General features: G+C 47.5%; 1 protein-coding gene across 1 annotated transcript in view; it reads right to left on the bottom strand.

The window, feature by feature from the left end:
- The window catches only part of cadps2 (Ca++-dependent secretion activator 2), a 64,076-nt gene extending 42,708 nt beyond the window's left edge, over positions 1–21,368 (bottom strand). The window contains exons 1-6 of the mRNA XM_079743888.1: positions 20,738–21,368; positions 7,358–7,471; positions 4,152–4,481; positions 2,800–2,880; positions 2,182–2,415; positions 1,664–1,785 (exon numbers count right to left, since the gene is read on the bottom strand). Coding sequence (XP_079600014.1) covers positions 1,664–1,785; positions 2,182–2,415; positions 2,800–2,880; positions 4,152–4,481; positions 7,358–7,471; positions 20,738–21,064 — 1,208 coding nt within the window. The 5' untranslated portion in view covers positions 21,065–21,368. The remainder of the gene's footprint in view (positions 1–1,663; positions 1,786–2,181; positions 2,416–2,799; positions 2,881–4,151; positions 4,482–7,357; positions 7,472–20,737) is intronic.
- Positions 21,369–24,948: the final 3,580 nt, after the last annotated feature.

Genomic DNA, 24,948 nt, shown 5'->3' with positions numbered 1-24,948 from the left:
GATGTTTTTATGGACACAGGTCACAGGACAGAGTTCATAGGTCACAGAGTTCCTAGAGGTCGGACACGCTGGTGTTTGTAGTTGGGTGTTTGGTTGATACACGTTGCTATGGTTGTAGAATTTCTATTGTAGTTTTATTGAAATACTTAAAATAGGTAAAGAACTGCTATGCTTCAAAAAGAGAGCGACCTGGTTTTCTGAAGTGAGGTGTATGCCTAAGCTGCGTACATTTTGTCAAATTTAACATGTGTTTGGTACAGAAAACTATTTTCTGCATAACTTGTCTAAGAGAAAGAGGTCCCTATGTGCTCAAATTAGGTCAGGAATTCTCCCTCTACACATTGAATCCGGCCGGTGGGTGGGCACCAGTGAGGAGAATAGGCGATGTCATTTTTGTTAGCTCGATGAAGTTGAAAATGAAATTCATTTTATTTTGTATTGTCCGTTTCATCATGATTAAGCGAATAAGTTTATTCAAGAAAGTCAATGTAAAAGAAGTTCATTATATGTGTGATGCAGATATGTTAGCTTGGCTGTTCCAATATAGAACCTTTTTTTACCAGTCACTACACAACTCTACTACACACTCCCACACAACACACACCCCGTCACTACACAACTCTACTACACACACCTGTAACAAACACCCCGTCACTACACTACTATACTACACACTCCTGCAACATACAACTCTACTAGAAACACCCCATCACTACACACCTCTGCTCCACACACCTGGAATACACACCCCATAGCTACACAACTCTACTACACACACCCGCACAACACACACCCCGTCACTACACACACCCATCACTGCACAACTCTAGTACACACACACCCGTTGCTACACAACTCTACTACACACTCCCACACAACACACACCTTTACAACACACACCTCTACAACACACTTCTACTACATACAACTTGTAACCTTTATTAAAGCACAAAACTATACTACACACAGTGGGGTCAGGGTGGGGTAAGGGTGGGGTCAGGGTGGGGTCAGAGCCAGGTCAGAGGTCCCTTCTCTCCCACCAGGCAGGGGGAAAAACCTACCTTCTCTGTTTCCAGGGCAACCAGGTGATTTCAGCGAGAGCCATTTATTTATAGTCCAATCAGTCCGACACACACACACACACGTTATATACCTGTGTGTGTGTTGTGTGGTGTGCGTGTGTTTATTAATCTGTGTGTGTGTGTGTGTGTGTGTGTGTGTGTGTGTGTGTGTGTGTGTGTGTGTGTGTGTGTGTGTGTGTGTGTGTGTGTGTGTGTGTGTGTGGGGCTCAAGGTTTGATTCCTCTAGAGACCTGAGCAGCTGAAGAGTGAGACGTTTGATTGGTTTCCATGGAAATAGTCTTGAATAACCTCACTTCCTTCTATTCACTTATTCTGCTTAGTGAAACGCTTTAATCATTTAATAATGATATAATTATATGCTAGAGATGTGAGTGTGAAGGGAGGACACTTATTGTGGAGCTGACCGATAGTCCTGACACACATGCACTGTGAACCGCACTAGGCCCCTGGCGTAAAGTCTGGAGTTTACCGGGTAAGAACTAGTGCAGGAGACCTGATGGAGGAGACCTGGTGGAGGAGACCTGGTGGAGGAGACCTGGTGGAGGAGACCTGGTGGAGGAGACCTGGTGGAGGAGACTTACTGCGGTCTGGACGCCTCAGCCTGGTCGGTCTGGAGCTTCTCTCCGCCCTCCACCTCCATGGTGCAGTAGACGATGCGGTTAGGAGCCAGAGACCGCAAGCCCTGGACCTCCACCACCATCACCTGGGGAGACAACACAATGTCTGAACCACCATCACCTCCACCACAACACACTGTGAACCTCCACCACCTCCATCACAACACGCTGTGAACCTCCACCACCTTCATCACAACACACTGTGAACCTCCGCCACCTCCATCACAACACACTGTGAACCTCCACCACCTCCATCACATCACATTGTCTGAACCTCCATCACCTCAGGAGATAACACACTGTCTGAACCTCCATCACCTCCGCCACAACACACTGTGAACCCCCACCACCTCCATCGCAACATATTGTCTGAATCTCTGCATTTCTGGCTCCGCAATCCAACACTGCTGTTGCTCTCACGCGCACACACACACACACAAACACACACACACACACACACACACACACACACACACACACACCTCCAGAGTGAAGGACAGGACCACTTCGGACTTGGACAGCGCCCCCGCCTCCTCTCCGAGGTCCAGGAAGGAGGCATTGATGGCCGAGCGCTTGAGCTTGGTCTTGAGGTCGGGCCCCCCCTTGGAGACCGGGAGGCTCTCCAGGTTGGACATCAGCAGGTTTGCGGCCCCTCGCAGCTCCTCCACGTACTGCAGCTCAGTGGCCCCCAGCACCAGCTGCGGGATCCGCCGCTCCTACAGCCACAGGTCAGGGGTCACAGGTCAGAGGTCACAGAGGTCACACAGCTCAGAGGTCACAGGTCACACAGGACAGAGGTCACACAGGTCACAGGACAGAGTTCATAGGTCACAGAGTTCCTAGAGGTCGGACACGCTGGTGTTTGTAGTTGGGTGTTTGGTTGATACACGTCGCTATGGTTGTAGAATTTCTATTGTAGTTTTAATGTGAGCAGTTCTAGTTCTAGCTAGTAGTCCTAGTTCTAGTCAGTAGTCAGTAGTTAGTAGTCCAAGTTAGTAGTCAGTAGTTCTAGTACTAGTTAGTATTCAGTATTCAGTAGTCAGTATTCAGTAGTCAGTAGTTAGAAGTCAGTAGTCAGTAGTCCCTAGAGTACAGGTTACCCGAGCCAGCTTCTCCGCCATCTGCAGCCGTCCGTCCAGCTCTCTGCGGATCTGAGCGGCCTGCTCGTCCACGTTATCCAGCTGGGAGGAATCACAACAGGAAGTGAGCCTTTTGCTACCTTAGCTTTCTGCTACCACAGCACCAACGACACAAAAGACATCCTTGGGAACCGAGACAGAGAAAGACTTTCCACATTCTACCTCGCCAATAAAGCTCTTTTGAATTAAATGGAGAGAGCGACTCAGAGAGACATAGAGAGAGACAATGAGAGAGAGACAATGAGAGAGAGAGAGAGAGAGAGAGAGAGAGACATCATGGCCGCTTATAAACATGACAACGAGACAGATTATCAGAGAGACAGGGAAGAGGAGGAGAGAAGAGGACTAAATTACAGTCCTGCCACTGAGGGAGAGATGACAACAGAAGAAGAGACTCAAATGGATTCTTCTGGGAGTCATGAAGACATTATGTAGAGAACAGTGGGACAGATTTACGGATCATTAGTATCAAAGAAGAACAAGAATGATATAGGTCAGTCAATGTAAATAAATACACACACAGTATATGTACGTGTATATTTATGTGAGACGACGCAGTGGGAGACAACGCAGTGGGAGATGACGCAGTGGGAGACGGAGACGACGCAGTGGGAGACGACGCAGTGGGAGAAGTAGATGACGCAGTGGGAGACGAGGACGCAGTGGGAGACGAGGACCCAGTGAGACGGAGACGACGCAGTGGGAGACGAGGACGCATTGGGAGACGGAGATGACGCAGTGGGAGACGAGGACGCAGTGGGAGACGAGGACGTAGTGGGAGACGAGGACGCAGTGGGAGACGGAGACGCACTGGGAGACGGAGACGCAGTGGGAGACGGAGACATCGCAGTGGGAGACGGAGACGCAGTGGGAGACGGAGACATCGCAGTGTAATCGCATCACCCAGTATAAGTATATCTATACTGTGTTTGTGTGTACATTTATAAATATAATCACCCAGTGTACATATTTAGCTACTGTATGTGTTTTATGTAAGGGATAGAATAGAATAGATAGAATGCCGGTCATTATCGGGAAAATAAGCCCCGATGTGCGATTCGGAATCAAATTCCCAGCCCTAATGTATACAGTATGTATATACAGTATGTAATCTTTACAGTATCTATACACATTATGTGTATATATGTATCTATGCAGAGTATGTGTATATATATATACATGTAGGTGTATATGTAGGTATATACAGTATGTATTCTATACCGTAGGTCCCCCATACCTGGCAGCTAACAGGGTACATGTATATACACAGTATCTATATGCAGTATGTGTATTCTATCCTGTAGGCCCCCTACCTGGCAGGCGTTGTAGAGCAGCTGGTGTTGCTGCTTGCTGACCCCCAGGACGCTCTGGAACATCTGGTAGAGCTGCTCCTTGCTGAGGATCAGTTCCGACACGGCGCTGTGGTGGCGGGCCGGCGGCCGGCGGGGGTCCTCGTCGCCACGGGCGACGGTGTCGTACTTTGCCATCCAGGAGCTGAGCACCGTCTCCTTGCTCAGCCCGTCGATCTCCGGCAGGCTGCGGACGCGGCGCTCGATGTTCTTCTTGAAGACGTCCCGGAAGTCGGCGGCCGAGCAGCCGCCGCTCTGCACCATGCGGGACACGCGCTCGCTCTTCAGGAAGCCCTGGACAGGAAGTAGAGGTACAGAAGGAAGTAGGGTTACAGACGCGCTCGCTCTTCAGGAAGCCCTGGACAGGAAGTAGAGGTACAGAAGGAAGTAGGGTTACAGACGCGCTCGCTCTTCAGGAAGCCCTGGACAGGAAGTAGAGGTACAGAAGGAAGTAGGGTTACAGACGCGCTCGCTCTTCAGGAAGCCCTGGACAGGAAGTAGAGGTACAGAAGGAAGTAGGGTTACAGACGCGCTCGCTCTTCAGGAAGCCCTGGACAGGAAGTAGAGGTACAGAAGGAAGTAGGGTTACAGACGCGCTCGCTCTTCAGGAAGCCCTGGACAGGAAGTCCAGGGCTTTAATCAAGAATTTGAAGACTTCTCTTTTTGAGATGACACTGTTATTAAAATAAATCCATTCAATCTTTAAAGGACTAAGGAGTTCTGTGGTTTCTCCTCCGCAGGCAGACCTACCAGAAAACAAGCTATGAACAAGAGGTAACAAATAGACTTTATCTTCACCACAGGGATGAACCTGAATACTGGAATACTAGAGGTGCAAGAGCTCTCACCCCGACACACACACACACACACACACACACACACACACACACACACACACACACGAGAGTTTTGAACTCTTGTTTTGAGTTCATAACGTTATTGAATGTTGTAAGTCCACATTGATGTTGACCCAGGATGATTCTTATGTTCATCTCGGCTATTTCTACGCTCAGTATCGTTATGGAAACACTGTGGAGCACCAGAGAGATCAGAGCTGATCTGCAGCCTCTGTATGTCTCATCTCCTCTTATAGATATATATTATATTTATCAACTGGAGTGTGTGCCAGACCCAGATACCTTCCCGGGGAGAAGCTTTAGCCCCCGCAGCCCGCTCCATCTCCCACCCTTGAGTGGATCATCTCCTAACGAGCCGAGCTCCACCAGCAGGGGGTGTGTCCTTTATGCCTAACGAGGCCCCAGCGTGGGCCGTGGGGGCACCCTGCTGCTGGCCTTAACACAGTTTAACCTCCTCCTCTATTATTCAGGGAACCCACCTCTCCATCCAGATAGAGCCATCACCACACCTAGCCATCAACACACCTAGCCATCACCACACCTAGCCATCAACACACCTAGCCCTGACACCTAGCCATCACCACACCTAGCCGTCACCACACCTAGCCCTGACACCTACCCATCACCACACCTAGCCGTCACCACACCTAGCCCTGACACCTAGCCATCACCACACCTAGCCGTCACCACACCTAGCCCTGACACCTAGCCATCACCACACCTAGCCATCACCACACCTAGCCGTCACCACACCTAGCCCTGACACCTAGCCATCACCACACCTACCCATCACCACACCTAGCCATCACCACACCTAGCCCTGACATCTAGCCATCAACACACCTAGCCATCACCACACCTAGCCATCAACACACCTAGCCCTGACACCTAGCCATCACCACACCTAGCCATCACCACACCTAGCCCTGACACCTAGCCATCACCACACCTAGCCGTCACCACACCTAGCCCTGACACCTAGCCATCACCACACCTAGCCGTCACCACACCTAGCCATCACCACACCTAGCTATCACCACACCTAGCTATCATCACATCTAGCCATCACCACACCTAGCCACCAACACACCTAGCCACCAACACACCTAGCCATCAACACACCTAGCCATCATCACACCTAGCTATCATCACACCTAGCTATCATCACACCAAGCCATCATCACACCTAGCCATCTACTATGGTATTTCAATATAATTATGTAAACCAATTCCAATTGACCACGAAGATGTATCCAAAAGAAAAACCAAGCTGTTTAATTGGAGAGAGCTAAACACCATGGGCCTAACAGCTTTAGAGCTAACAGCATCAGAGCTAACAACATCACAGCTAACTGCATCAGAGCTATCAGCATCAGGGCTGACGGCATTAGAGCTAAGAGCATCAGAGCTAACAGCATCAGAGCTAACATTCTCAGAGGGGGTTGGCTAATCAGTTAGCCTGTGGAGATAAAGACCCACAGACTTCAAAACAAGAAATAATGAGTTTCAGAAACCGTCTGCAGAGAAACACTGATGAGGAGAGCAGCTTAGTGGGTGAGTGATGACTAGTGCTGGGTTGAGTAGTGTTGGGGTTAGTAGTGTGGGGGTTAGTAGTGCTGGGGTGAATAGTGTACGGGTTAGTAGTGTGGGGGTTAGTAGTGTTGGGGTGAATAGTGTACGGGTTAGTAGTGTGGGGGTTAGTAGTGTTGGGGTGAGTAGTGTTGGGGTGTGAGTAGTGTTGGGTTAGTAGTGTGGGGGTGAGTAGTGTTGGGGTGAGTAGTGCCTCAGACTCATCACCCCTGTTGGTGGTTTGTGTTAACATTCTCCACACTATCCACCCAGAGTGCTTCTTGTGAGTGGTTGAGTAAGAGGAGTCTTCATCATCTTCCTCCTCATCGTTGCTCCGTGAGCCAGTGGTGAAATTATCGCCACGGAAATGATAACAAGCTGCATGTGTTGCTAGGCAACCCGTCGTCAGCAGCGACAGGTGACGCCCGGCCAAGGGGGGCCGGGCGTCACACACAAACACACACAGTTGTGTAGTAAAGCCAATCTGTGGCGACCACCTCATGTTGGGATGAATCTGTTTGTTAATTAGACAGAACTTCCTGATTCATTCTGCGTTGCCACAGCAACCTGGACTTCCTGCCACGAGAGAGTCCCAGGAAGCTGTGTGAATATGCAAGCCTTATTTCACCAGCGCAGATCTTTCTATTGATGAAGAAAGCTCAAAGGTCAAAGGTGCCTGCCTCCCCGAACATTTTAATATATATATGAATGAGAAAGAGTGAGAGAGAGAGAGAGAGGGCTCACCTCGTAGTAGCTGCGCACAGCGTTGCAGAAGGCCTCGTCGGCGAGGATCTGCGTGTCTCCGCTGAGGAAGGAGCTGAAGGCCTCGCGCACCATCTGGAGCTGCTGCTTGTTCATCTGGGAGACGCAGCACGTTATATCACATTACGTAAGGTTAGGTTAGGTTATGTACACTCTCAGCATTCACCCTTCATCCAGTCACTCACTACATTCATCCAGTCACTCATTACATTCATCCAGTCACTCTCTACATTCATCCAGTCACTCTCTACATTCATCCAGTCACTCTCTACATTCATCCAGTCACTCTCTAAATTCATCCAGTCACTCTCTACATTCATCCAGTCACTCACTACATTCATCCAGTCACACTCTACATTCATCCAGTCACTCTCTAAATTCATCCAGTCACTCACTACATTCATCCAGTCACTCTCTACATTCATCCAGTCACTCTCTACATTCATCCAGTCACTCACTACATTCATCCAGTCACTCTACATTCATCCAGTCACTCACTACATTCATTCAACGTGCTAGTCTCCTAGCAGTCTCCTCCTCGTCACTGTCTCCTCCTCCTCCCTGTCCATTCTCCTCCTCCTTCTCCTCGTCACTATCACATCTTCATCCCCCTCCATGTCCATTCTCCTCCTCCCCTTAATCACTTTCTTCTCCTCCTCCTCCTCCTCCTCCTCCCCCTCCTCATCACTGTCTTGTCCTCCTGCTCTTCCTCCTCCTGGTCTAGTAAAGTCCTGCTGCTCAGTACATTCCTGAGACACAGCGCGCACACACACACACACACACACACACACACACACACACACACACACACATACAGAGTCACATACACTGAGACCGAGTCACACAGGACACATTTGTTTTTCCAGGCGCTTCCTGTCTTTGTCTTTGCGGGAGCAAATGGGCTAAGCTAAGTTAACCTCGCAGCCAGCGAGCAGCCTGGGTTGACCCCTGACCCCAGAGGAATAATAACACATTTCCGATAGAGAGTGTTTTCATTTCCTGAATCCAATTCAAGCTGGGAAACCAGAAATATCCCAACAGATAGATCTTACATATTGTTTAATTAATATAGAATGATATATCATTATAACGTATACATCATACCTCATTTAATTAATATTGAATGATATATCATTATTACTTATACATAATGATACATCATTTAATAGATTCCACCATCTCCTGGTTCTATCATGCTCACCTCGGTGATGCTATGTGCACATCTGCTGTTTCTGACACATTTCAAGTTATTCAGAATCAGAGGGCTGGGTGTTGAACACGATCATGAATACAGCATCGTTGTACAGATGTAATTATTGAGAACATTAATAACGCAGACGGACCTGCATAATTTGCTCCGTTACATTTTGTTTGCAGTGCACAACACAATGTCCCACACTGGGAGGTCAATAAAGCTGGGATTAATTAGCTTTATTGAATATCTTACTGTTTTTCCCGATACTTTAGTTTCACAACAAATAATCGTTTTATTAATCCTCAAAGGACATTGTTTCTGTCCCACTCTCTTAAATAAGAAACACTGTAAAAAGATATGTAATAATGCTGATAAATAATAAAATGAATGGAGTAAAAACAATAAAATGATACATTATATATTACATTATATGATACAATTGACCATTATATAAAATGATGCATTATCATATATTTTAACTAGATTTAAAATGAACATACTTCAAGTTCAACATCAGTTTCGGTGACATTTACTATCTTTAAACTCAGTTTATATCATGAACTTTGCCTTTCTGTTGGACAGCAAAGTGAGAGCAGGAAACACACTGAACACTTCAGTGGTCACAGAGTCGCTCTAACGCAATTAAAAGTTAATATTTCACCAAAACAGAGGTAGAAATTACACACACACACACACACACACACACACACACACACACACACACACACACACACACACACACACACACACACACACACACACACACAGCACCTTAAGTCAGTCACTGAAAGGATAATTGATTTCTGTAAGAAAGTGAAGCCTTTGAATGCAACGGACAAAGGCTTTGGAATAAACACATACAGCGCCTTGCAAAAGTATTCACCCCCCTTGGCTTTTTACCTATTTTGTTACATGACAGCTTTTAGTTCAATATTTTTTTAATCTGAATTTTATGTGATGGATCAGAAGACAATATTCTAAGTTGGTGAAGTGGAATGAGAAAAATATATACAAAAAACTATTTTTTAGAAATAAAAAACTGAAATTTGACATGTGCATATGTATTCACCCCCTTTGTTATGACGCCCATAAAAAGCTCTGGTGCAACCAATTACCTTCAGAAGTCACATAATTAGTAAAATGATGTCTACCTGTGTGCAATCTAAGTGTCACATGATCTGTCAGTACATATACACACATTTTTTGAAAGGCCCCAGAGGCTGCAACACCTAAACAAGAGGCACCACTAACCAAACACTGCCATGAAGACCAAGGAACTCTCCAAACAAGTCAGGGACAATGTTGTTGAGAAGTACAAGTCAGGGTTAGGTTATAAAAAAATATCCAAATCTTTGATGATCCCCAGGAGCACCATCAAATCTATCATAACCAAATGGAAAGAACATGGCACAACAGCAAACCTGCCAAGAGACGGCCGCACACCAAAACTCACAGACAGGGCAAGGAGGTCATTAATAAGAGAGGCAGCACAGAGACCTAAGGTAACCCTGGAGGAGCTGCAGAGTTCCACAGCAGAGACTGGAGTATCTGTACATAGGACGACAATAAGCCGTACGCTCCATAGAGTTGGGCTTTATGGCAGAGTGGCTAGAAGAAAGCCATTACTTTCAGCAAAAAACAAAATGGCACGTTTTGAGTTTGCGAAAAGGCATGTGGGAGACTCCCAAAATGTATGGAGGAAGGTGCTCTGGTCTGATGAGACTAAAATTGAACTTTTTGGCCATCAAAGAAAACGCTATGTCTGGCGCAAACCCAACACATCGCATCACCCAAAGAACACCATCCCCACAGTGAAACATGGTGGTGGCAGCATCATGCTGTGGGGATGTTTTTCAGCAGCCGGGACTGGGAAACTGGTCAGAGTTGAGGGAAAGATTAATGGTGCTAAATACAGGGATGTTCTTGAGCAAAACCTGTACCACTCTGTGTGTGATTTGAGGCTAGGACGGAGGTTCACCTTCCAGCAGGACAATGACCCCAAACACACTGCAAAAGCAACACTTGAGTGGTTTAAGAGGAAACATGTAAATGTGTTGGAATGGCCTAGTCAAAGGCCAGACCTCAATCCAATAGAAAATCTGTGGTCAGACTTAAAGATTGCTGTTCACAAGCGCAAACCATCCAACTTGAAGGAGCTGGAGCAGTTTTGCAAGGAGGAATGGGCAAAAATCCCAGTGGTAAGATGTGGCAAGCTCATAGAGACTTATCCAAAGCGACTTGGAGCTGTGATCGCCGGAAAAAGGTGGCTCTACAAAGTATTGACTTTAGGGGGGTGAATAGTTATGCACATTGACTTTTTCTGTCATTTTGTCCTATTTGTTGTTTGCTTCACAATAAAAAAACAAAAACATCTTCAAAGTTGTAGGCATGTTCTGTAAATTAAATTATGCAAATCCTCAAACAATCCATGTTAATTCCAGGTTGTGAGGCAACAAAACACGAAAAATGCCAAGGGGGGTGAATACTTTTGCAAGGCACTGTATAGCACGTAGTGTGTTGTATAAACATTATATATTATATCTTTTAAATAGAGGTGGATTATTTCCTGTATTAGACGTGCATTTTTGACACCGTAATAGAGGTAAGGAATACATCTTTAACCCCACAGGCTCTTCATGGTGAACTCCACGCTAATAATTCAATGCTTAATTATTATATATTAATCATCAGGCCACAAAAGTCTGCCCTCCTCCTCTTCATCCTTCAGAGGGAGGAACAGAGTGGTTCATTGAAGAGAACGCTCATCTCTGTTAGAAAGCTGTGTTTAATTCATCAGACCCCCTGCCCAGCTGTCAGTCAGCTGGAGCTGGGAACAGCAGCAGCTAAACTGAACTCTGAGCTGGTCTGTTCTCTGACCAGATCAACTCCAGACTGAACTAGGTGATAACAGATCAACACTAGGCCTAACTAGGTGATAACAGATAAACTCTAGGCTACACTAGACTGAACTAGGTGATGACAGATCAACACTAGACTGAACTAGTTGATAAAAGATCAACACTAGACTGACCTAGATGATAAGCGATCAACTCTAGGCAGAACTAGGTAATAAAAAATCAACACTAGACTGAACTAGGTGTTAACAGATTGAATCTAGACTGAACTAGGTGATAACTGATCAACACTAGACTGAACTAGGTGATAACAGATCAACTCTAGGCTGAACTAGGTGATAACAGATCAACACTAGACTGAAGTAGGTGATAAGCGATCAACACCAGGCTGAACTAGGTTATAACCGATCAACACTAGGCTGAACTAGGTGATAAGCGATCAACACCAGACTGAACTAGGTTATAACCGATCAACACTAGGCTGAACTAGGTGATAACAGATCAACACTAGACTGAACTAGGGGCCTCTGCGAATAGTCAAATCTCCTAACCTTTATGCCTTCTTTCCTTAACCTTTGTGGAAAACGTCATCGGGTCAAGGAGAGATGAAAATGTGCTTCCTTTCAAACATAGGAAAAGACACCACTTTTCCTAAGCGACGTCATTGCGCGACGGCGAGTATTGCTGACCTCTAGCGTCTCTAGCTTGGAACTACAATTTTCCGATTTGGACTACAACAAACGCTCTTTCAATCCATGCACTCTTGTCGTATTGATTTCAATCAGGTTGTCGCCAACAGTGAGAATCACTTAGGTCGGACTTGGCCAATGGGAATATTTTAGGCCACTTGAATCCCAATTCACATGTGAAAAAAAAGTTATGTCGATGTTGAAATTAACTGCCCCCAGTAGTCTTTCTTAAATGCGAAGTCTGCATTTTATTTTCTTACGGTGTATATTGTGTGCTTAATAACCAGCAATATATGAATTCATTTTGATTCAAATAATATGTTTCTGGAATTGGTATCCATTATTATCAATTGTATTTTCTTCTCTTCTCTTCTTCTGCTTTACCGCGTCTCCCATGCGTCTTCGCATAGAGTCGGTAAACTTCGTTGACGGCATGTTGCCTTCAATATCGCTGCCGTAAAGGATTATGGGATACCACTATCTACTTTCCTTTCATAAAGGTTGCTCAGGAGTAACCTATGCTAAAGGAGGGTTAAAGGATGCATCGAGGCTCCTTTACTAAGCATTTTTAGAATTTGAACCACCTTTCCTCCAAGTACTTCCGGGTCATCTCCATAGGAAAATAAATTTCCAATGCAAAAAAGAGAATTCGTAGATGCCCTAGGTGATAACTGATTTAATCTAGACTAAACTAGGTGATAACTGATCAACACTAGACTGAACTAGGTGACAACAGAACAGCTCTATACAGAACTGGGTGATAACAGATCAACAGTAGGCTGAACTAGGTGATAACAGATCAACACTAGACTGAACTAGGTGATAACAGATCAAGACTAGACTGAACTAGTTGATAACAAAACAACACTAGACTGAACTAGGTGATAAGCGATCAACACTAGGCAGAATTAGGTGGTAAAAGATCAACACTAGACTGAACTAGGTGATAACAGATTGAATCTACACTGAACTAGGTGAGAACTGATCAACAATAGACTGAACAAGGTGATAACAGATCAACTCTAGCATTATTAAAGCCACACACCCCAGCTCGATCCCTCCGCTCAACTACCTCAGCTGGACGTCTGGTACCGCCATCGCTAAGAGCAAGCAAAGGTCGATCAGCGAAGTCACAACTTTTCTCTGTTTTGGGACCTCAGTGGTGGAACGAGCTCCCTACCGATGTCAGGATCGCAGAGTCGCTCACCAGCTTCCGCAAAAGACTCAAAACTCACCTGTTCAGAGTTCACCTCGACTCTGCATAGAAACCAATGCACAGCCACCATTGAATGTTGAGAGTCTCAGAGCACGGACACTATCAGCAGCTCTTATCGACGGGGGAAGCAGCAGGACGTCCGCGCCAGGGCCGGCGCCAGAGCGGAGACACCCAAGGTCAAGGCCGAGGGGACGTGCATCTACTGCGGCGAGGCAGGCCACGGCAAAACACCTCAGTGGCGCGCCAGGCGCGCCGAGTGCCCCGCGTACGGCAAGACGTGCCGGAAATGCAACCGTCAGAAACACCTCGACAAGGTCTGCCTGGGTGGCCGATCATCTAGGCCCACACCGGAGGAGGCTGATTGGGTGTGCGACGAACAGTGTCGGGACTAACGCGTTATTAAGTAACGCGTTACAGTAACTACGTTACTTTTGCGGTAACGAGCACTGTAACTAATTACTTTGTCAAAATCAGTAACGCGTTATCGTTACTGCGATTTAAACAGGCTCGTTACTCGTTACTTCACGTGCATAACCCAGGACTACAGTTTCCGTGGTGGACGTGAAGCGGACGTGAGTCACGTGACGCAGCGACGCGCAAGTGAATTAATTAAAACAATGGCAGCAGTCGACGACGGTCCAGGCGTTGTATTTCTCTCATGGAAATATGCACATTATTTTTCCGTTCTGACAGTAAAAGACAAAAGGAATATTTTGGTGACCTGTCATCTTTGTGGAGGTTCGAAAACTCTAGCCACATCAAAAACTAGCAATTCTAATCTGATGAAACATCTTCAGAAACAACAGGCATCTACCAAGCTAGTTGAAAAAGACCCTGAAGGTAACACAGGTGATGCTGCTGCTAACGTCAGCTCCGCCGACACTGAAGGAGAAGCCACTCCAGCCAAACAACAAAAGCTTGATTTTACAAAGCCTGTTGCACAGTCTATAACCCAGACACAGCTAAACAAATGATGGAGATGTATGGACAAAGACTGATATAGACATAGACATACTAACATAGACTACTAAAGCACTTTATCCACCATTATTGATTTCATCAGTTGTTTTATTTATCTAAACGGCCAGAGTGGAGGAAATATTATTTTTTTAAAACATTAACTATGTTTGTGAGGCTGAAAGTACTTTTTATTTATTTAGCTTCTCTTTGTGAGGCTGAAAATACTTTTAAGTTTGCCCATCATTATTGATGATGAGGTCTCCAGTTGGTGGAGTTCAGCTGTTTTGAGTTAAGGTTAACATACAAAGAACGGATAAACCTCACTGTGTTTACATTGAAAACATCTATTGTATCAGTTTTGCACTATTGATTTTAGATTTTTTTTTTTTGAGGCACAGTTTAATTTTTGCACTGCCAAAACTATACTTTGTACCTGTTTCAATGGCTACGATCCAAAGTTTCAAAACATACTGTATGTTGTGTTTTGTTGATCCACTGCTTCATCGCAGTGATACTGGGTATAATGATCAAATTTTACAGTTGTTTTGTCGAACACTATGCCACATCAACCCCAAAATAATGTGTGTGCACTTGTAGAGGTTTGGAAACAGTTGGAAACAATGGAAATATTTCATTTATTTGCACTCACACTACTACACTGCTATGGCACGTTCAGGTCACTAGGTGGCGTATTGCGCTTGTGGTAGGATAGGACTTACGTGTAAGCAAGCCAGAGGACTGGCAGCCTCCCTAGCTATCCAGTTAGGGAGGTCCTTTGCCACATTAACACAATAAGATAATTTCGAAAAAAAAAAAGTTACTTTCCCTAGTAACTAGTTACCTTGAAAGTAACGAGTAACTTAAAGTAACTGAGTTACTTTTGAAAGAAGTAACTAGTAACTGTAACTAAGTTACTAATTTAAAGTAACTTGCCCAACACTGGCGACGAACAGCAGACGACCGCCTTCGGCAAACTATGCACATTCACCAGCACCGCCGACATGGTACGCACACTCCCCCTCGCTCACCACCCGTATGATGATATGTGTGACAAATGGATGAAGCGCCCGTCCAACTCACAGCCATACATCCACCTCACACTCACGATTGAAAACGAGGATTACAAAGCACTGGGCCTCGACCTCCGGAAGCGCACCCGCACTGTGACTCTGCCTGCTATGGCTGACACGGGGTGCCAGAGCTGCCTGATCGGCGTCAAGGTCGCCCAACAGATGGGCCTGAGCACAGATGACCTCATTCCCGTATCCATGACCATGAAGGCAGCGAATAATGAGGGCATACGGATTCTCGGGGCCGCTGTTGTCAGGTTCGCTGGTAACAGCAGCGACGCCCGAAGAATGGAGACACGCCAGATCGCGTACGTGACTGACACCTCAGACCGTATATTCCTGTCTCGTGCAGCCTGTGTGGACCTGGGCATGATCTCAGACAGGTTCCCAACACTCGGGGAGGTCAACCTCGCGACCTCAGACCCATGTGACTGCCCGCGGCGTGCGGAACCTCCAACCAGGCCAACCACGCTCCCCATGCCGGCCACGGAGGCTAACAGGGAAGCTCTACGGAGACACTTACTTGGACTATACGCTCAGAGCACATTCAACACCCCCATCGCCTGCCACACCCCCATCCCAGTCGCCATACACTGGCAAGGTGAGGTGAAAGCGGGCCTTGACCAGGACGTTCGTCTCGGAGTGCTGGAAGAAGTGCCCATTGGCACGCCAGTGACGTGGTGTCACCGCATGGTGATCTGCGCGAAGAAGAACGGCAAGCCACGACGCACGGTCGATTTCCAAGCACTAAACAAGCATGCGCTCCGTGAGACCCACCACTCGCAATCTCCCTTCCACCAAGCGAGACAGGTGCCCAGTGGGAAACGCAAGACTGTATTCGACGCCTGGAATGGCTACCACAGCGTCCCGCTGCATGAAGATGACCGCCACAAGACGACGTTCATCACACCATGGGGGCGCTACCGGTACCTTTCAGCACCACAAGGGTATGTGGCGTCAGGTGACGGTTACTCACGGCGCTATGATGAGGTGGTTGCGGACATCGGCAACAAGACCAAGTGTGTGGATGACACGCTCCTGTGGGCTGATACAGTTGAAGAGAGCTACTTCCAGGCGGCACAATGGCTGGACGTTTGTGGCAGGAACGGCATCATCCTCAACCCGGATAGATTTGTCTTCGCCGCACCCTCTGTGGACTTTGCGGGCTTCACAATCACCATGTCCGACGTACGGCCATGCAGCCGTTACCTAGAGGCTATTCGAGACTCCCACGACCCCGCAATGTCACTGACGTCAGGTCCTGGTTCGGACTGGTCAATCAAGTGGCCTACGCCTTCAGTATGGCCGAGCGCATGCAACCGTTCCGGAAACTCCTACTGCATGGGGTACGCTTCGAGTGGTCTCCGGAATTGGAGAACGTTTTCCGCGAATCGAAGGAGGAGATCGTCCAGGAGATCGAGCGCGGCGTCCGCATCTTTGACAAGTCCAAGCCGACATGCCTTGCCACGGACTGGTCAAAAGAGGGCGTTGGCTTCTGGCTGTTCCAGAAGCACTGTCAGTGCGCGCCGGTCAGGCCCTTTTACTGCGCTGATGGATGGAAGATGACCCTGGTTGGCAGCAGATTCACACACGCGGCCGAGTCCAGATACGCGCCTGTAGAGGGCGAGGCGCTCGCAGTCGCTGTTGCCTTGGACAAAGCGCGCTACTTCGTGTTGGGCTGCAGGGACCTGATTGTTGCGGTCGACCATAAGCCGCTGCTCAAACTCCTTGGCGACAGGGCACTCGACGACGTGCCCAACCCCCGTCTCAGGAACCTCAAGGAGAAGACCCTGCGCTATCGTTTCCGCATCATGCATGTCCCTGGAATGAAGAACAGGGCTGCAGATGCCATGTCGCGCAGGCCGGTCGGCACACCGTGCCCGTCGCCCATGGAACTTCCGGACGACAATGCCGACATGGTGGCCCACCTCTCACCCAGCGCACACACTGATGTGCTGTCTCTGATACGGTGGGCAGGGCCGAGGGCCGATGATGTTGAAGAAGGTGACCTGGCCTGGTGCGCTGCGGGGCCTGAATCGCTGCAGTCCGTGACATGGGACCGCGTCAGGGAGGCCATGAGCAGCAGCGACGATATGCGCGCGTTGGAGGAGATGGCAGCAGACGGCTTCCCCGAGTCAAGGGCTGGGATGCCGGTGGCGATTCGTGGCTTCCATCAGTACCGCGAGGACATCACATCAGCTGACGGGGTGGTCCTGTACAAGGATAGGGTAGTCATACCACCCTCACTCCGTGGCGAAGTGCTGAGCGCCCTGCACGCTGCCCACCAAGGCGTCTTCAAGATGACCGCCCGCGCGGAATCGTCCGTGTTCTGGCCAGGCATGTCGGCTGACATCTGCGCCACTCGGAATGGCTGTGAACACTGCCACCGGATGGCGCCCTCTCAGCCCGCGCCGCCGCCGACCCCGCCTGTCATGGCCATTTACCCCTTCCAGACTGTGTGTTCGGACTTTTTCATGCACAGGGGTCTACACTATCTTGTGATAGTTGACCGCTACTCGAATTGGCCGATCATCTCGAGGTCGACGGGTGGCGCCGTGGACCTCATATGCCAACTACGCCGTGCCTTTGCCACGTACGGGACTCCGGAAGAGCTTGCATCGGACGAGGTCACCAGGTCTTTCCTTCGCAGATGGGGCGTGCACCACCGCCTCTCATCGGTGGCCTTCCCCCACAGCAACTGCCGCGCAGAGATCGGAGTGAAGACGATGAAGCGGCTCATCAATGACAATACAGGCCCGAAGGGCGAACTCGACACCGACGCTGTGCAGAGGGCGATACTCCAATACCGTAATACGCCGGACCCTGACACGAAGCTTTCCCCGGCGATGTGTGTCTTCGGCCGGCCCATCCGCGACTTCATCCCGATTCCCCCCGAGAGGTACAGGCCGCACGTAATGTGGCGTGAGACGCTGACGGCGAGGGAGGAGGCCCTCCGCAAACGCCACTTCCGCACAGCTGGCACTTGGGCGGAGCACACCAAACGCCTCCCACCTCTCGAGGTGGGGGACTTTGTCCGCGTACAGAACCAGACGGGGCCTCACCCTCACAAGTGGGACAGGACGGGCAGTGTCGTTGAGGTGCGCCAGCACGATCAGTACGTGGTCAAGATTGACGAGTCGGGCAGGGTCTCAGCTTGGAACCGAAGATTCCTGCGCAAGTTCTGCCCAGTCCACAGCGACCGGCCCCCGCCTCATTCGATCTTTGATGATCTGGCGTCTCGTGTCGCTGTGCAATGCCGCAGCTGCCTGGTCTTGCGAGCGGCCAAGTAAGGCCCATGACGGAGTCAGGGCCCACTCCGCCACCGGCGCTGCCACCTGCAGGCTCTCCCCGGCGTGGGACGCAGCCCTCCTCTATCGTGCAGGTGGTGCCGGCCCAGGGCGTGCTTCGTACGCCGCCGCCGGCCTCTGTGGCCCCTGTGACCCCTCTCCCACCGCCACCCGACGTGTCGCCGGCGGCAGGCCTGCGCCGGTCCACCAGGAAGACCAGTGTGCCTGCCTGGCATAAGGACTTTGCTGTGGGGTAGTCTTTAATGGGTTCTGTGGGCGTTGTGTTCATGTTGGACTTTCCGCTCGTTTTTATGGCACAAAGTGCATACGACGCGTTCGTTCGTGCGTTCGTTCGATGCTGTTTTTCTTTTATTTTTATCAGCCTTTGTGTTGGAGTGTTAAAGGCTCAGGGGGAGATAGGGAATATTTCACTACGGTCCTCTATGTTGTTGCACTACGGACCTCTATGTTGTTGCACATAGCGGAACAGGAAGTTAATGACTCTGTTTAGATGTAAACCTACCGGCACTTTCAGCTGCTCGTGACATGTTTGGTTATTGTCATTTCACTGCTGTCGTTCATTAAAGCAAGTGAACAAATGGAAAGTTGTTCTTATTTAAAGGTGATAACAGATCAACTCTAGACTGAACTAGGTGATAACAGATCCACTCTAGACTGAACTAGGTGATAACAGATCAATACTAGGCTGAAATAGGTGATAACAGATCTGTGTGTGTGGGTAACTGTGTGTGTGTGTGTGTGTGTGTGTGTGTGTGTGTGTGTGTGTGTGTGTGTGTGTGTGTGTGTGTGTGTGTGTGTGTGTGTGTGTGTGTGTGTGTGTCATGTTGGTTTAGCCTGGAAGACAGCTGTATGTTTAGAATTCTTATGCACACAAGAAGAGTTCCTTCGAGCCAACAGTCATCCTACGAGACAAACAAGGCCTACGAGCAGAGCCAGAACTAGATTATAACAAGGCCTACGAGCAGAGACAGAGCTAGATAACCAGGCCTACGAGTAGAGCAAGAGCCAGAGCCAGATTATAACCAGGCCTACGAGTAAAGCCAGAGACAGACCTAGATTATAGCCAGTTCTAGAAGACTGACGTATGCTCGGCTGCGTTCAGCTATGTAAACTAGCCGGGTTGCTCTCGATGTGGCAGAGCTGGTTTCCTCACACACACACACACACATACACACACACACACACACACACACACACACACACACACACACACACACACACACACACCAAGCAGGTACTTGGATTTAATCTCTTCTTGCTTTCTTTTATTAAATTAATAAAGTTAAAGTCATAGAGAGCAGATATAGAGCAGAAATTAGAGTGTATGGGTCAACGGTGAACTTTACCACCCAGCTGTTCATCTAGTTCTATATAGAGCTGGTTCCTATGGGTCTAGTTCTATATAGAGCGGGTTTCTATCGGCCTAGTTCTGTATAGAGCTAGTTCTATGTAGAGCTGGTTCGTATCGGTCTAGTTCTATATAGAGCTGGTTCCTACTGCTCTAGTTATATGTAGAGCTGGTTCCTACTGCTCTAGTTCTATGAAGAGCTGATCCTACTGGTCAAGTTCTATATAGAGCTGGTTTCTACTGCTCTAGTTCTATGTAGAGCTGGTTCCTACTGCTCAAGTTCTACATAGAGTTGGTTCCTACTGCTTTCGTTCTTTGTAGAGCTGGTTATACTGGTCTACTTCTATAGATTTGGTTCTACAGTTCTAGTTCTATAGAGCTGTAGATAGGATTTAACGTTATTGTTGAACTGTTACAACAGGATGCAGTCTAACAACTAGAAGTGAAAGAATTACATACATGTGTATAATATATCAATAAATAACATATATGGGGTACAGAGTATGTATATATAATCATATGTATAAATGTATAAATAAATAATATGTAAAGAGTATCTGTTTAATGTATAAATAAATTAGATATGTAAATAAATAAGATACATGCATGAACTTTATTAATAATATTCTATTTAGATACTGCAGGACACAGCAGACTCCCGGGTGAGGGCGTGAGGGTCCCGGGTAAGGGTCCCGTGAAGGGATCAGGGGGGGTCTCCTACCTTCTGCTGCCGGCGTGTCATGTCTGTCGGCTGCTTGGCGTTGAACGGGTAGGCGATGCAGCGGAGGACGAAAACGTAGATCTGGAGCCGAGTCCTCCTCTCCTCCTCCTGCTCCCTCCTCTGCTCCTCCTCCTCCTCCAGCGCGCGCCTCTCCTTCTCCTTCTTCTCCTCGTCGCGCCGCCCGGGCGGAGCAGCAGGTGGTGGAGGAGCGGCGGAGGTGGAGGTGGACGAGGAGGAGGAGGTGGTGGAGGAGGTCTTCGGCGGGTACTCCACAACTTCGCGGTCCGACTCCCCTCCGGTGTCCTCGCTCGAGGACGGGTCCAACATGACTCGAGACTCGCGAGCGTAGCTTAAACTCCGAGCCGCTACGCGGGGAAATGAAGCGACGTGGTGGTGGTCGCGTCTCGCGGGGTCCTCGAGCGGAACGGTGACGACGCGGCGGAGCCTTTACTGCCTGTTAGGCTGTGTGTGTGTGTGTGTGTGTGTGTGTGTGTGTGTGTGTGTGTGTGTGTGTGTGTGTGTGTGTGTGTGTGTTTGCGTGTGCGTGAGCGCGAGTGTAAGTGCGTGTGTGTAAGTGTGAGTGCGTCGCGTGACACACCGGAGTGTATCGGAATGGTGTCGCGAGCGCTCGGTGGGCGGTGGTTTCCTGAGTGCACGCTCGGGGCTCCGGGACAGGTGAGCCACCTGTACCGGAAAGGGAGGCGACAGGGGGCGGTGCCCTGAGAGAGGCGCAGACTTTAACGTGTATTTTGGTGTCGCTGGTTATAAATGTGATACAAATAAAATGAAATGTTTTTCATTAGTTATTGTTGTTGTTGTTGTTGATTCTCATACTCTTGTTGTTTTTAAAGAGGGAGAGAGGGAGAGAGAGAGAGAGAGAGAGAGAGAGAGAGAGAGAGCGCGCGCGAGAGAGAATAAGAGACACAATATATATATTTCAAATATATGCCACGTTTTTATCATCATTATAATTATTATTATTGATATTATCTTTGCTACTAGTAATTCTTTATAGTGGCTACAGTGATGTTTATTTAGGCATTATTTAGTGATATTTATTTATTATTATTATTCATATTTTAATATTAACTTATACTTTTTGTTATTAATAATAATTATAATATAATAAATTGATTTTATATAGCACCTTTCAGGATACTCTAGGTCGCTTCACAAGAGTGGGAGGTGAGGGTGTGTGTGTAGGCGAGTGAGTGAGAGTGCAAATGAGCAAGGCGTTGAGTTAGAGGCCATAGACCTCAGAGAAAAGGTTTGCTTTCGTGTACTTTTTGAAAGTCTCCACGGAAGGGGCACAGCAGATGTGTGTGTGGGGGGGGATGATTCCACAGAGTGCGGGCGGACACGCAAAAGGCCCTATCCCAGGGGCGATTCTAGGGTCAGAGCTTTAGAGGTGCTGAGCACTCAATGAGCCCCACTGCCACACCACCCACCCTTTTTTCACACAAAAACAAAAAATATTTCTATTGAAAAATAACTTCATAATTTTAACATTGGTTCAACTAACTCAAAAGATTTTATGTTTTGGACATTATTTAACAATTTCAAAGACGAACAAATATAATTTTTAGAATAACATTTCTTACTCCCAAGTTTTAGGGGTGCTTCAGCACCCCTAAAAATGGGCTAGCCTCGCCCCTGCCCTATCCCCAAAGGTCTTGAGTCTAGTGCGGGGATTAATATGGAATAATATGAATCATTATGTTCAATATGTCTACAGTGATATTGATTAATTGATTTATTAGTTATTTTTCATATTAGTATTATTTTGTCACAGATACAGTGGGGCAAAAAAGTATTTAGTCAGCCACCAATTGTGCAAGTTCTCCCACTTAAAAAGACGAGAGAGGCCTGTAATTTTCATCATAGGTAAACCTCAGCTATGAGAGACAAAATGAAAAAAAAATCCAGAAAATCACATTGTCTGATTTTTTAAGAATTTATTTGCAAATTATGGTGGAAAATAAGTATTTGGTCACCTACAAACCAGCAAGATTTCTGGCTATCACAGACCTGTAACTTCTTCTTCTTTAAGAGGCTGTTTACCTGTATTAATGGCACCTGTTTGAACTCCTTATCAGTATAAAAGACACCTGTCCACAACCTCAAACAGTCACACTCCAAACTCCACTATGGCCAAGACCAAAGAGCTGTCAAAGGACACCAGAAACACAATTGTAGACCTGCACCAGGCTGGGAAGTCTGAATCTGCAATAGGTAAGCAGCTTGGTGTGAAGAAATCAACTGTGGGAGCAATTATTAGGAAATGGAATACATACAAGACCACTGATAATCTCCCTCGATCTGGGGCTCCACGCAAGATCTCACCCTGTGGGGTCAAAATGATCACAAGAACGGTGAACAAAAATCACAGAACCACACGGGGGGACCTAGTGAATGACCTCCAGAGAGCTGGGACCAAAGTAACAAAGGCTACCATCACTAACACACTACGCCGCCAGGGACTCAAATCCTGCAGTGCCAGACGTGTCCCCCTGCTAAAGCCAGTGCATGTCCGGGCCCGTTTGAAGTTTGCTAGAGAGCATTTGGATGATCCAGAACAGGATTGGGAGAATGTCATATGGTCAGATGAAACCAAAATAGAACTTTTTGGTAAAAACTCAACTCGTCGTGTTTGGAGGAGAAAGAATGCTGAGTTGCATCCAAAGAACACCATACCTACAGTGAAGCATGGGGGTGGAAACATCATGCTTTGGGGCTGTTTTTCTGCCAAGGGACCAGGACGTCTGATCCGTGTGACGGAAAGAATGAATGGGGCCATGTATCGTGAGATTTTGAGTGAAAACCTCCTTCCATCAGCAAGGGCACTGAAGATGAAACGTGGCTGGGTCTTTCAGCATGACAATGACCCCAAACACACCGCCCGGGCAACGACGGAGTGGCTTCGTAAGAAGCATTTCAAGGTCCTGGAGTGGCCTAGCCAGTCTCCAGATCTCAACCCCATAGAAAATCTTTGGAGGGAGTTGAAAGTCCGTGTTGCCCAGCGAAGGCCCAAAAACAACACTGCTCTAGAGGAGATCTGCATGGAGGAATGGGCCAAAATACCAGCAGCACTGTGTGAAAACCTTGTAAAGATTTACAGAAAACGTTTGACCTCTGTCATTGCCAACAAAGGGCATGTAACAAAGTATTGAGATGACCTTTTGTTATTGACCAAATACTTATTTTCCACCATAATTTGCAAATAAATTCTTTAAAAATCAGACAATGTGATTTTCTTGATTTTTTTTTTCATATTTTTTCATCTCATCTTTTTAAGTGGGAGAACTTGCACAATTGGTGGCTGACTAAATACTTTTTTGCCCCACTGTATGTCATTTTTTATTTTTGTAATTATTAATATTCCCGAACTGCCCCAGTGAGATTCGAACCCTAGTTTGTGTGTGTGCTGAATAACGCTTTAAAGGGCCTTCCCAGTAGGCCTACAGCTATCATACTGGTGGACTCACCCACCAGGCGACCTCACCACATCACAGGGAGGACAGGTTTTGGAGCCGCTAGTGACGGCTAATCCCGCTCAAACCTGGGAGTAAACCAGGTTCCCATCAAACACGAGCCGTTGGGATGAGAACAGAACCAATTCACTCGGGAGGTTACTGGTAGAACGAGTGGAAACAGCTCTCCCTGCCGTCAGGACAGCACAATCACATCCCACTCTCATTTAGATCACGTTCTGGATTGTCCCGTCACTGAAGTTATCGCAATAGCATGACAAAACCCGTTAGTAATATTGCTTTACCGTATGTCTGGACTTTTAACTACAGAGGAGAAACTTCTGAGTAAGGTTAACAAACAGAATTTGACATTTATTTTTCAAGATAAATGGCAACAAACGTATAGAAAAATGTATAGAAAAAATCGAAAATCGAAATCGAACACATTACTCTGGCTTTTACACAGTAAACAAACTATCTGCTTGATTTCAGAAAGTCCAGAACGAGTCAACTCAGGGAGCAGCTCAGCAGTCAATGTCAACGTCCTGGGGGCGCCCTGGTGGTTCACCTGGTAGAGTGCGTACAATATAGGCTCAGTCCTGATCGCAGCGACCCGGGTTCGAATCCTGCCCGTGGACCTTTGCTGTATGTTCTCCCATACACTCCTCTCTATCTCACTCTTTAATAAAATGCAAAAATAAATCATCCGTCTCCTGCTCCTCCTGGGTCTCCTGGGTCTCC

This window comes from Pollachius pollachius, assembly GCF_949987615.1.
Source record: "Pollachius pollachius genome assembly, chromosome: 9".
Lineage (NCBI taxonomy): Eukaryota > Metazoa > Chordata > Actinopteri > Gadiformes > Gadidae > Pollachius > Pollachius pollachius.
This window is presented reverse-complemented; position numbering and strand designations above follow the sequence as displayed.